Source organism: Macaca nemestrina, chromosome 18 (genome assembly GCF_043159975.1).
Source record: "Macaca nemestrina isolate mMacNem1 chromosome 18, mMacNem.hap1, whole genome shotgun sequence".
Taxonomy (NCBI): Eukaryota; Metazoa; Chordata; class Mammalia; order Primates; family Cercopithecidae; genus Macaca; species Macaca nemestrina.
Genome location: NC_092142.1, coordinates 5656199 through 5668735, shown reverse-complemented (window position 1 = coordinate 5668735; position 12537 = coordinate 5656199). Strand labels below are relative to the sequence as shown.

At 51.5% G+C, this 12537-nt stretch overlaps 1 protein-coding gene and 1 long non-coding RNA gene across 2 annotated transcripts in view; both read right to left on the bottom strand.

Annotated features, from left to right (window-relative positions):
* Positions 1-8435, bottom strand: part of LOC105467818 (RNA binding fox-1 homolog 1) — a 2482591-nt gene extending 2474156 nt beyond the window's left edge. Inside the window, 3 exon segments of the mRNA XM_071083652.1 lie at positions 7758-8035; positions 8038-8296; positions 8298-8435. Of these exon segments, the coding sequence (XP_070939753.1) occupies positions 7758-8035; positions 8038-8296; positions 8298-8336 (576 nt within the window). The 5' untranslated portion in view covers positions 8337-8435.
* Positions 754-7693, bottom strand: LOC139359724 (uncharacterized). The gene is made up of 2 exons (XR_011616091.1): positions 6185-7693; positions 754-5690 (listed from the first exon to the last, which is right to left on the bottom strand). It is a non-coding gene; the product is annotated as an uncharacterized lncRNA (long non-coding RNA).
* Positions 8436-12537: the final 4102 nt, after the last annotated feature.

The window sequence follows — 12537 nt, the reverse complement described above, 5'->3', positions numbered from 1 at the left end:
TAACGCCAGTTCTTGTGCTTGCAGAAACCATGCTTTTCTCTCCCTTCCTAGTCATTTGGGGGTTCCATCCCTCAGAGTGGCAGAGCCAACACAGCTGTCCTCACTGGGTTTTGTAAGCTGTGCAAGGTGAGATCCCAAGCCCTTGCCTGGACACCCATCTTAGGAAAATGCTTAGAACAGGGCAACAAGTTGCCATTTCCTCCCTCCTTTCTCTTCCCCATACAAAATCAGAAAGCATACTCGCCCAGTGCCCAGCCACAGTGGTGAGGAAACCCCACTCAAAATCCTGGGCGGTGCCCCTGATACCAAAGACCTGCAAAACTGGGACTGACCTGCTGCACCCCTAGCCCAGAGTTGAGTACATTTCAAGGGTGGCTAGACTCACGGTCCCCTGGGATGTCAGGGTGGTACAAAGTCCTCTTAACCTAAGACTCTCAGGGTACAAGGATCAGCAATTTTTTTCTTTCTCTTGAGGGCCAGATGGTAAAGAGTTCAGCTTTGCAGGCCGTAGAGTCTCAGTCCCAACTATTCAACTCTCCATTGCAGCGGGAAAACAGCCATAGACAGTATGCACTGAAATGGGTGTGGCCATGTTCCAATAAAACTTTATTTGTATGAACAGCAGGGGGCTGGTTCTGACCTGTGGGCTGTAGCCTGTCTCCTCTGCTACAGCATGATCTCCAAGGATCGATACATCTTGTAGACCAGCACCTGGCACAGAGGAGCTGCTCAGATACTTGGAGAAAGAATGGAGAAGGCAAACAGCCCCCAGTATGCAGAGGTAAGTGTCTCCCAGCAGCACCATCCTTTGCCATCTCATGCCGAGGGACACGGCCACAGCAGGGCTCTCCACCAAGGTTGGGTTCTCCTCCAAGGAAATGTGATAACGGGACAGCAAGCATCGTGGAAGGACAGGGGCTTCGGAGTCCCACAAACCACAGTTTTCAAGACCAGGAGCATCCTGCACACATCCTGGGTAGGTGCTGGAGCATCTTGACTTACAGTGAGTCTTTTCCCCCTGCTCCCCCAACTGGCCTCCATTACACTTCCAGCAACAATGTGGTGTATGTACACAATGGAATACTACTTAGCCTTCAAAAAGAAGGAAATCCTACCATTTGAGACAACATGGATGAGCCTGGAGAATATTATGTTAAGTGAAATAAGCCAGGCACAGAACGACAAATACCACACGATCTCACTTATATGTGGAATCTTAAAAAGTTGAATTCGGCCAGGCATGGTGGCTTATACCTGTAATCCCAGCACTTTGGGAGGCTGAGGCCAGCAGATTGCTTGAGCCCAGGAATTCGAAACCAGCCTGCACAACACAGCAAGACCCCATCTCTACAAAAAATACAAAAATCAGTGGAGCGTGATGGTGCATGCCTGTAGTCCCAGATACTCAGGAGGCCAAGGTGGGAGGATTGATTGAGCTTGGGAGGTCAACGCTGCAGTGAGCCAAGATCACACTCCTTCACTACACCCTGGGCAACAGAATGAGATTGTCTCAAAAAAAAAAAAAGAAAGAAAAAAGAAAAAAGTTGAATTCATAGAAGCAGCGCAGAATGATGGTTGCCAGGGTGGGGAAGTGCGCAGATGCCCATCAAAGGACACAGAATGTCATCTTTAGAGAGGAAGAGTAAGTTCAAGAGATCCATGGGACAACATGGTACCTATAGTTAATAACAACATATCAGACACTTAGAAATCACTAAGAGAGTAGATTTTTTAAGTGTTCTCACCACAAAAAAAATAAGTCTGGGAGGTGATGTTATTTAGCTTGATTTAACCATTTCATAATATATACATATTTTAATCACATCATGTTGTATACCCTTTTGTACATAACTTTTGTCAGTTAAACAACTCCAAAAAAGAAGATATTCTCTTTACAAAAGTAATTATTAAAAATAAAATCCAGAATTTTTTTTTTTTTTTTTTTTGAGACAGAGTCTTGCTCTGTCACCCAGGCTGGCTAGAGTGCAGTGGCACGATCTCAGCTCATTGCAACCTCTGCCTCCTGAGTTCAAATGATTCTCCTGCCTCAGCTACCCAAGTAGCTGGGATTACAGGTGTGTGCCATCACACCCGGCTAATTTCTGTATTTTTAGTAGAGACAGTTTCGCCATGTTGGCCAGGCTGGTCTCGAACTCCCGACCTTAGGTGATCCCCCGGCCTTGGCCTCCCAAAGTGCTGGGATTACAGGTGTGAGCCACTGTGCCTGGCCAGAATATAAAAGATTATTTAATTCAACGAAGACATTAAAACATAGATTATTTCTATAAGTGGTCATTGTTCTAATATGTTTTGGTCAAAACAGTGTCCTTACCTAGCCACAATTAAACAGTTAATTGACATTTGATTGGATTTTGATAAAGTTTTCAAATCATGATTGACTTTTCCAATGTACAGTAAAATGTGTTTGAAAATATTTCATAAAAATTAATATTTAAAAATGGTCAGGCATGGTGGCTCACGCCTACAATCCCAGCACTTTGGGAGGCCAAGGTGGGCAGATCACTTGAGGTCAGGCATTTGAGACCAGCCTGGCCAAACCTCATCTCTACTAAAAAAACAAAAATTAGTAGGGCATGGTGGCGCACAACTGCATTCCCAGCTACATGGGAGGCTGAGGCAGGAGAATCCCTTGAACCTGGGAGGTGGGTTCCCCAGGCTTAGAGCAAAACCCCCATCTTGTCTGTCTCCACTCTCATCCCAGGCAATCACAGTCATTTCCATAGCCTCAACCACCATCTACCTGGGATGTCTCCCAGGCCCCAGTGAGTCTCCAGCCCAGACCTGCCCTCCCAGCCCCAGACCCATCTGCCCCGGCCCACATTGCCTCCTGGGTTCCAAGCAACCTCAGCCAATGAGTCCAACATCGACTTCCTGTTCTTGCCTGACACTGTAGCCCTGAGGTCAAACTTGACCCTTCACCTCCAGTACCTAATAGGTCCATAAGTCCTTTGGAACATATCCCACGAACATTCCCCAAATCAGGCACTGGACTCCACACATCTCCAACACCATCACGTGAGTCACCAGCATCCCTGCCAGGGACCCCTGTCCCAGCCTCCAACTCATCTCCTTCCTGTCCCTTGAGTTCTGTGTCACGTTCCAGAGGCCACCAAAAGAAACAATGACCACCTTCATGAAATTCAAAGAATTGAGACATTTTCCTATGGTCCAAAGTCTTTCCAACTGAGAAACACACATCAAGATCCAGCCTGCCAGCCCTGTGGTTAAATATTCCTGAAAGAATTAAAGGCCAGGGCAACACGGCTCCCACTCCACAAGTACTCCCAGCACAGTGAGACTTGCTTCTCTGGAGGGGCTTGAAATGTCCAGTGTGTATCCTGCCCCTCTCTGTCACAGCTAACAGGAACGTGCTCCGTGTCTTCTTCCTGCTCAAAGGACCGTCCACCAACCTGTGCAGGCAGCACTTTCGGCCAGGGGAGGATGTGAGAACTTCCCACCATCTCCCACTTATGCACTGCATTCCTCAGGAGCCTGCCTCACAAATTACAAGAGCGCCACGGCAGACACACCGCATTCCAGCGGGTGGCCGTGTCTTCCTGTCAGCTTGAAAGATCGTTGCCAGGGAAATATCTATATCTTGGCAGAGAGAGCTTCAGCCTGTGTAGTCCAGCTGTGCTCAAATGGAAATCCAAAAACCCAGATGTTGGTCCAAACACCCTGTCTTGGGGAGCCGGCTCTGCAAGTCCCCAGCGTGGGAATGAATTGGGTGGGCCACCTGCCCCGCCTGCCCATGTCTCTGCCTCCTGGAATCTTGGACCCTGAGAACCAGGGGGATGTGGTGGGGAACAGGCGAGTCTTGTGCAGAAAGCCAAGATGCCACTCAAATCCACTCTGCAGTCGAGGTGGGTGATACTCTGCTCTGCACCGCACCAGTGCATGAGGGCATGGAGGATGGAGTCTACACAACCCAAATGTAAAAAGATATTGCCCAAGTATTTTGTGCTTTGTCCGTTACAACGCTATGCCCAGCCCAGCACGGTGGCTCACACCTGTAATCTCAGCATTCTGGGAGGCCGAGGTGGGCGGATCACCTTAGGTCAGGAGTTTCAGAAAAGCCTGGCCAACATGGTGAAACCACCTCTCTACTAAAAATGCAAAAATTAGCCAGGCGTGGTGGCAGGCACCTGTAATCCCAGCTACTTTGGAGGCTGAGGCAGGAGAATCATTTGAGCCCGGTAGGTGGAGGTTGCAGTGAGCGGAGATCATGCCACTACACTCCAGCCTGGGCAACAAGTCTTAAAATTAAAAAAAAAAAATCAAAAATAAATGCTATGCCCAGCATTTTCCATGTACTGTCTTACTATCTCAGTAAATCCCATATAACCTTCCTATGAAAGTATATCTCATTGATCTCCATTTTATAGATGAGAAAACTGAGACCCCTGGAGTAGTATTAATTTCCCAAGACCGCATTGCTCCTAAAGGGTACAGCAGGGACCCAAGATCAACACTCTCACCCTCAAACGTTTCCACAAGTGTAGACCAATGTCTCTCAACGGGGGTGGTTTTGCTCATGTACCACTCCCTTGCCCCATGGCATCTGAAACTGTCTGGAGACATTTGGGGTAGACGTAACTGGGAGGGGAGAATGGCACCTAGAGGATGGAGACCAGAGATGCTGCTAACCATCCTACAATGCACAGGACAACCCCACCACCGCCACGAATGGTCTGACCCCAAATGTTGTGACTGTGCCAACGCTGAGAAACCCAGGTTTCTCCCCAGCAAGAAGGGAAAACACCTGCAACATGGACGAACCTCTACAGGAGCCTCAGGCTGACAATAACCTTCCCGATCTGTTTTCAACCCTGGATGCTTTTACCTGGTGCGTCCATCAGGGATTTCAGGGACTCCCGTGAGTTATTACCCTTGAATGCTCGGTTCCGCCTGACAACCCAGAAATCTCTGCTGAGGTGCCTGGTCTTGGGGAAGGTGGATTGAATGGTTGAGGTTGATAACCAAATACCTAAGAGAGACTTTTCTGTCCTTCCAGGAAGAGCTGTGGGTCAGACACATCCTGGGATTATTTACAGGGAGTCAATAAAGGCTTGGAGAGGGCCAGGGTTTCTATGCCTTCTCACTGGGGTGGGTGTTTGTGGATACACAAGAAGCCTGTGAAACTTCTGATACTGGCAGGGAATCAACGGCCCTCACCCTCCACCATAAATAGATGCCCTGCAGCAGGCCTGGGTGCTCAGGGACTCCTGGGGTCGCGATTTACCTGCTAAAACACCCTCTAGCCACCACCGAATAAAGCAACCCCTTGCCACCCAACCGCAAGAGCACAGCCTGGGAGCCACTCCAAGGGACACCCAGTCACATTAAAACCTCAGCCATCCAGAGCACCAGGCCTGCTGATGAGAAAGAACATTTTATCCTTAAAAGCATCTGAAAGCCCATGCTGCTTCTTGCAGAGAAAAGTCCAAAATAATCTGCTATTAAAGAACGAGGATGGTTTTGACATTTTTACCAAGCTAATGGTCTACGCAGACAAAATCTCATAAAACGGCACTCTGTTCTTCTTGATCCACTCAGACACGGCCTATGAGTGAAGAAACGGGCTCTCCTCCTCAAAGAAATCACTGCGGATCCTCACACCAGCCTGACACTGCTTCATGGGTTCTTCAAACAGAGTATTCCCATAGAAACTAAAAAGGAAAAGGAATGTGTCTGGCGAGCATTATGGGCAGTGGGCCAAATTTTAAGTTTGAAACTCAAGATTCCCTCTTTTCGAGGGGCCGCCGGACTGAGCAGACACAGGCACCCTGAAAAGAGGGTACCATATTCAGACTCAGGAAACAAGGACGGTGTCTGTTCAGTTCCTCCATCATCCTTCAGATCACGGGATTCCCATTTCCCTTTGTAGACCAAAAAATTCAGTGGGGTTTCTGCCTTTTAAATATTTCCTTATCAATATATAATCCTTTTAGCCTCCAGAAAGCATTTTAACATGGAGATTCTGGCTTAAGACTCTTGTGGGTCTGTCTCTCTCTCTTTTCCTTGAGACAGGGTCTCACTTTGTCACCCAGGCTGGAGTGCAGTGGCACGATCACAGCTCACTGCAGCCCGACCTTCCAGGCTCTAGCAATCCTCCCACCTCAGCCTCCCCAGTAGTTGGGACTACAGACACACACCACCATACCTGGCTTTGTTTTTTTTTGTTTTTGTTTTTTTGTTTTTTTTGTTTTTTTGGTAGAGATGAGGCTTCACCACTTGCCAGTTGCCCAGGCTGGTCTCAAACTCCTGGGCTCAAGCGATCCTCCCCACTCAGCCTCTCAAAGTGCTAGGATTACTGGCCTCTCAAAGTGCTAGGATTACTCCGTCACTTCACTGCATTCTGATATCCTGGTCTTTGGCAGAGTCCACGTAAAAGAGGGAGGTAGAGGGAGTGACAAGGACTTCACGCAATAAAGTTTCCCAGTGTTACACTACCATTGTAACTGTGTCCCGGACCAGGACCTCTCCCTTCTCATCCTTTCCGTGATGGGTCCTGGAAAACCTTCCAAAGAACTGTCCTTCTCCGGGGATCTCAAACAAAATTCACCTGAGTTCAGTGTCCAGGTGACCCAAGCTCTGAATGCAGTAACGTGCACGGGGAGATAAGAATGTCACCATGACCAAGCCTCCCAGACAGCATCCGGCAGCATCTCCAAGCCTGGGCAGGGGGACTCTGATGCAGCCGACGGCGAGGAGGGTTGCCCGTGCTGCCTAAATGGGTTCAGAATTGAAGGCCGCCCTCTCTCCCATGTGGGGCTCATTAACCACGAATCAAATTATTAAGACAAGCCCAGCTGAGCAAATGGTCAAACATAAAAACATTTGCAAGGAACAAAGAGGTCAACCCCATTGTCCATCAAAAACCATCAAGGTGGCAGCCCTCACTGAGGGGTACAGCTCTCCAGGGGGCCCTCGTCTCCCCTCCAAACCCATGTGCCTCCCCAGCAGAAGGCCAGCAAAGCCACACAGGAAGAGTTGGGGGTAGGAAAGCAGAAAGTGAACCCCAGGAGGCCAGGCTGGCCACGGAGCCCCATCCCACACACAGAGGCCGGGTGACTCAGGGGCCCACGTGTGCGGGACACGGGGCGCTCACGGGGACGGCGCCCCGGGGAATGCAAGGAACTTTGCCTCTCTGTCCCTCTCTGTGGGAATGGAAAGAGGAGAGTGATTTCTGGGATGGAAGCCATCTGCCTCCTCTCAACTCTCGCTGCCCAACCAGAATGGGAAGAAAAACAGGAAGATGCGGGGCAGGTGAGGAGCTGGGTGATCGCTGCCAGCCCGCAGCCCAGCAGAGCGGGGCTTGGCCAAGCCTGGCGCCAGGGACTTCCCCCCACCCCCTCCACAAGCCCCTCGCCAGGTGAGAGGCACCGACAGAGTCCCAGACAGATGCCCCAGACAGGATGCCCAGCGCAACCCCCGCCCCTTCCCCTGCTGGGGGCCCCCGAGACGCGGGGCTCCCCCTCCCGTTTTGGCCAGCCGCAGAGTCCAGCGGATCTCACGGCCAGGGACGTCGTGTGAGAATCAGGAAGTCGAAGCCACACACCGGAGAAGGGGCAGCTGGCGTCTCGGAGGCCGTCACAAGCTGTCACTCCGCGCCCGCGGGAGTTGCCGCTCAGTTACCAACTTCAACCCGGGGCCGGCCACGGAGCCTCCCGCCGCCCCCACCCTGCGCCCCCGCCAGCCCCGCGCCCCCGGACCCCCGCGCCCCCGTCACTTACTCCTCTGCCGTCGCCACCTGTCTGGGTGCCGGTCTCCTCCCTGCCTGGCCGCGGCGCGTCCTCCCCGTCCTCGGGCTGTGCGCTTCCCCCCTCCAGCCCCAGCCGCAGCCTCTTCTCCTCCGGAGGGACATCGTCCTCCTCCCTCCTGGGCCGGCCATCCCTGCCTCGGGGCTTGCCCGTGGCTTCGGAGCTGCCGGAAGGGCTGGCCATGGCTCCGGGGGCTCTACCTGCACTTGGGGAAGAGGAAGGACCCGGCGCGAGCGGCCTCTCGGCGGAGCTGGGGCGTCTGAGCGCGGGCTCGGTGCGTCCGCGCGGCGCGGAGCTGGGCATCGGGGCCGGCGCGGGCTCCTTCGCGGGCCGCTCCTGGCTCTCTGGCGCCCTCTGCTGGCCTCTCGCGAGCACAGCGGACACGCCGGGCCCGAGCCTGCGCCGCGCTTACCTGCCCCGGCCCAGGCTGTCGCTGTCCCCTGCCGGTGGTCAGGCCCTGCACCTCCTCCCCGCCCCAGCCAGGTTGCATCCTCATGGTCTCCCTGCCTCAAGGAGGAGGGAAGAGAAGGGACGCCCCGAGAGGGTGGACATCGGCCACAGCCACCTTGTCTGCTCTTACCCTGTGTCTTGCATGATTTGGAGGTGGTGGGAAAACCGAGGCTGCTCAAAACTCGTGGAGAATTCCGCCTGCAGGATTACATGAACGCATCTTCAATAGCCTGCCAATAGATATTTTTTGAGCGTCACTGTGGACCAGGCGCGGTGATGGGGGAGGGGATATTGTGGTGAACATGACAGGCATTGCCTTCACCCAGTGGGGCTCAGCGCTGGGTGAGAAGGCATTGAGACATGGACATTGTCAGTTGGGCAAAAGGAGGCCAAGGAGAAGTGCTGGGTGCATGGCAACTGAAAAAGACAGGAGGCTCAGCAGGTCTTGGAGCTGGGAGAGAACAGTAGTGGCGGCTGTTCCAAAGGAAGCAACAGCTGAGAAATGTCTCAGAGTTGTTCTCAGCCCAGTGCAGGGTGTTCAGGCAGAGGGAATAGCGTGTGCAAAAGCCCAGAGGCTGGGAAAGAAGCAGAGGGAGGACTGTGAGGCTGGAGCGTGGTGAGCAAGGGGAGAGAGGTGTCGTGGCAGACAGATTGGCTGGGACCCGACCGTGCAGGGACAGAGGAGATAGGGGATCCTTGCGGGCCCCCGGCCAGGGCTCAGGCACAGAGACAATGCAGGTGGGCAAAGGGAGGAGACGTGGAGAAATATTTTGGAGGCAAGCACCGATGAATGAGCCCAGGATGCACCCTTAGTGTCAGTGTGGAGCTCCTTCCTTGGCTGTGTGATGAGCTGAACCGGGGGTATTTTCTGGACATTGAGGTGCTACACCCAGAGTCCAGGACAGGCTAAGTGGGCACCAGCAGCTCCTGGCCTACCTCAAAAGCAGGAGAGACAGGGGAGGCTGGGGAGGCCAGGGAGGCAGTGGAGGAAGGAGAGACTGGGGAGGCTGTGTCCTTTCCACGATTCTGCCCAGGATCCTAGGCCCCTGTACTCCCTGAGCTCTCCCACCCCAATCGCTGGAACCATGTTGCACAATTGTCTCCCCACTAAGCCCCCGATGGCTGCCCCTACCCTGCTGTGCTCCCTATTTCATCCCTAACAGCTCTCACAGTGGGCAGCACATAGTAGGTGCTCAGGACACACTGGTGGGAGAACACATGGATGTGCTCAGCACCTTCCTCTCTCCTCCAGCTCTCCCCTGTCACGAAATAATTCTGATAATGACACACAGGCTTTGAGACCCTCTTCTATTACTTCTCATATGCTAATCCATCTATACCTCACAGCAGCCCTGGGGGTGGGTGTTATTAGGGTGCCCATTTTACAGAGGAGGAAACTGAGGCATAAAGAGAGTAAATGACATAGGCACACTACAGGGGCTGGAGCCAAGTGACCGCAGCACTCAATCCCCAAAGGCAAGGTGGACGCAATTACCATAAAGGACAGCAGACTCAAAGCTGCAACCCGAATAGCCTGACTCGCAGACCTGCGGTACCCCCTGATCGTGGCGTTCCTAGAAGTGAAATAGATAAGAAGCCTGCCACATTTGTACTCGATCTGTGTTTGCAGAAGCGTTCTAGGTCAGGTGAGCAGAAGTCTAACCTGAATCATAAAAACAGAGCCACAGTCCCCAGTCGATTCCCAGACATAAGCCAGTTCACAGACCCGGAGTCCCTTGTCTGAATGGGAAGCCAGGTCCCCTCCAGAAAGGACTCTGCTCCACTGCCAAAAATTTATACTTTCTCCCAGCCTGCCCTCAAAGGAATATGCAGCCTTTTACCAGGATAACTGAACAGGGGAATAGGAACTAATGAGACCTGTGCAGGATCACTGGACACAAGCTCTGAACTGGCACTAGGGCGAGATGAGGGTCTACCAGTCAGAATAGGCATTTTGGAGGTCAGGTGAATGTTAGTACAAGTTCATGTCATGGTAGATCCATTGGGTCTCCAAACCCATCCTCTGGTTATATACAAAGTGGCAATGCTGACATTGAAATTCAGGGCATCCAACATAGCGGCTGTTCTCTTACTCATGAAACATTCTGACATCTCTGGAAACAAAACCACAATTCAGGGTTCCAGTCCACACCCACGCAGCCTGACCCAATTCCAGTGCCCAAGGTCACAGTGTCAACCCCATCTTTTGCAGCATTTAAACTAGGCAGGAAAACTAGGGACAATTAAAAGGACATGGGCCACCAGCTAGTCATAGACTCTCTCTGGTATGTATCATAAATATTTGCCTTCCTGAGGTTCAATTTGGACAGACTTTGTCCCAGTCTGCAGCATACCTTGACATGATCGGCTCATCTATTCGTCTCTTCTTTTTTTTTTTTTTTTTTCCAGACAGGATCTCACTCCCTTGCCCAGGCTGGAGCACAGTGGCACAATCATGGTTCATTGCAGCCTCAACCTCCCAGACTCCATCAATCATCAATACTCAACCTCCTGAGTAGCTGGGACTACAGGCATGCACCACCAAGCCCAGCTAATTTTTGTGGGTTTTGTAGAGGTAGGGTTTCTCTATGTTGTCCAGGCTGGTCTTGAACTCCTTGGCTCAAGCAATCTGCTCATGTTGGCCTCTGAAAGTGCTGGGATTACAGGTGTGAGCCACTGCACCCAGCCTCCTCTTCCTCTTGATGGTGAATTCTGTAAGGGCAAAGGCTCATTCATTTTTGTTGTTTAATGAATAGGCTTTATTTTTTAGAATAGCTTAAGCTTTACAGAAAAATGAGCGGAAAGTATAGTGCTCCCATATGTGCCCTCAAATCCTCCCATCCCGTTTCCCCTGTTGTTAACATGTGGCTTTAATGTACTGCATTTGTTGCAGTTGATGGGTCCATATTGATATATTATTGTGAAGTCCGTAGTTTAGGTTTCTCTCCTGGTGTGTTGCACATTCTTTGGATGGATGTGATCATCCACCATTGTATCCACCATTACAGTGTCACACAGAATAGTCTCAATGCCCTAAAAATCTCCTGTGCTAAGCTGGTTCATTCTTGAATCTCCATTGCTTTTGCATGGTGCCAAGCCCTCAGCTGGGGCATGTGGCTGTTGAAGGGATGGATATTGCAAAAACTACTGCCAAATGTTTCCATCCTGGACGAGTAAAGGAAAGTGGCCCTGATGTTTTAAAAGGCCAGACATCAAAAGAAAGGGTGTGAGTTTACCAGGCCACTGGGATTAGCCCCCCAAGGGACCATTTCCTCAACTTGATCCGATGATCAAGGCAGCAGAAGGTCCAGAACAAAGGGGATCCCTTTTACTCTGACCTAGGACAAATGTCTGTAAATTCTTCGAGAGCTCAGAAAATGTCAACATCTGGGCCAACAGACAAAAGTGGAAATGTCAGCCGGGCGCGGTGGCTCACGCCTGTAATCTCAACCCTTTGGGAGGCCAAGGCGGGCAGATCATGAGGTCAAGAGATCGAGACCATCCTGGTTAACACGGTGAAACCCTGTCTCTACTAAAAATACAAAAAATTAGCCGGGCGTGGTGGCGGGCGCCTGTAGTCCCAGCTACTGGGGAGGCTGAGGCAGGAGAATGGTGTGAACCCGGGAGGCGGAGCTTGCAGTGAGCCAAGATCGCGCTACCGCACTTCAGCCTGGGCGACAGAGCGACACTCAGTCTCAGAAAAAAAAAAAAAGTGGAAATGTCTGAGAAAAAAATAGTTCTTTTTCTATCAGTCTAAGAGTAGAATTTTCACCACCTCAGGTGCAGATGTAATAAATAAGTAATAAAGCAGCAAGCAGAAGTGATGGAAACCATGAAAAAGATTGTGGATATCTGAAGGAAGACACAGCTTCTGCATCAGTGGGGTCTTTAGGCTCCCGCCATAACCCCCACACCCACAGAGAAGATGTGTCTGACCCCAGTGAGTACCTGGGTCCCGCCACAAGTAGACCCCAAGATGATTATTCCAGTGCAAGAGGTTTACTTGGGGGTGATGCTGGGAAACCCTGGTGATAGCCTGGGGATATGGGATGAATATGGAGAAGGGAAGACAGCTGTAAAAGGTTAACCTCTCGGTGACTCCTGTGGGCATCCCAGGACTTAATGCAACCGAGAGAGCATGTAGAAGCTGCACCTCAGACGTCCCGCCTAGGTCTGCAGGAGCTGGGCCATTCCTACCCGAAAACTCACCAGGCACAACTCAGAGATACTCCTTAGAGGGTCTTAATTTCCAAGTACTTTCAACAAAGTGGCATTGGTGGCCACAGAGAGCTTCAGGCAAAAG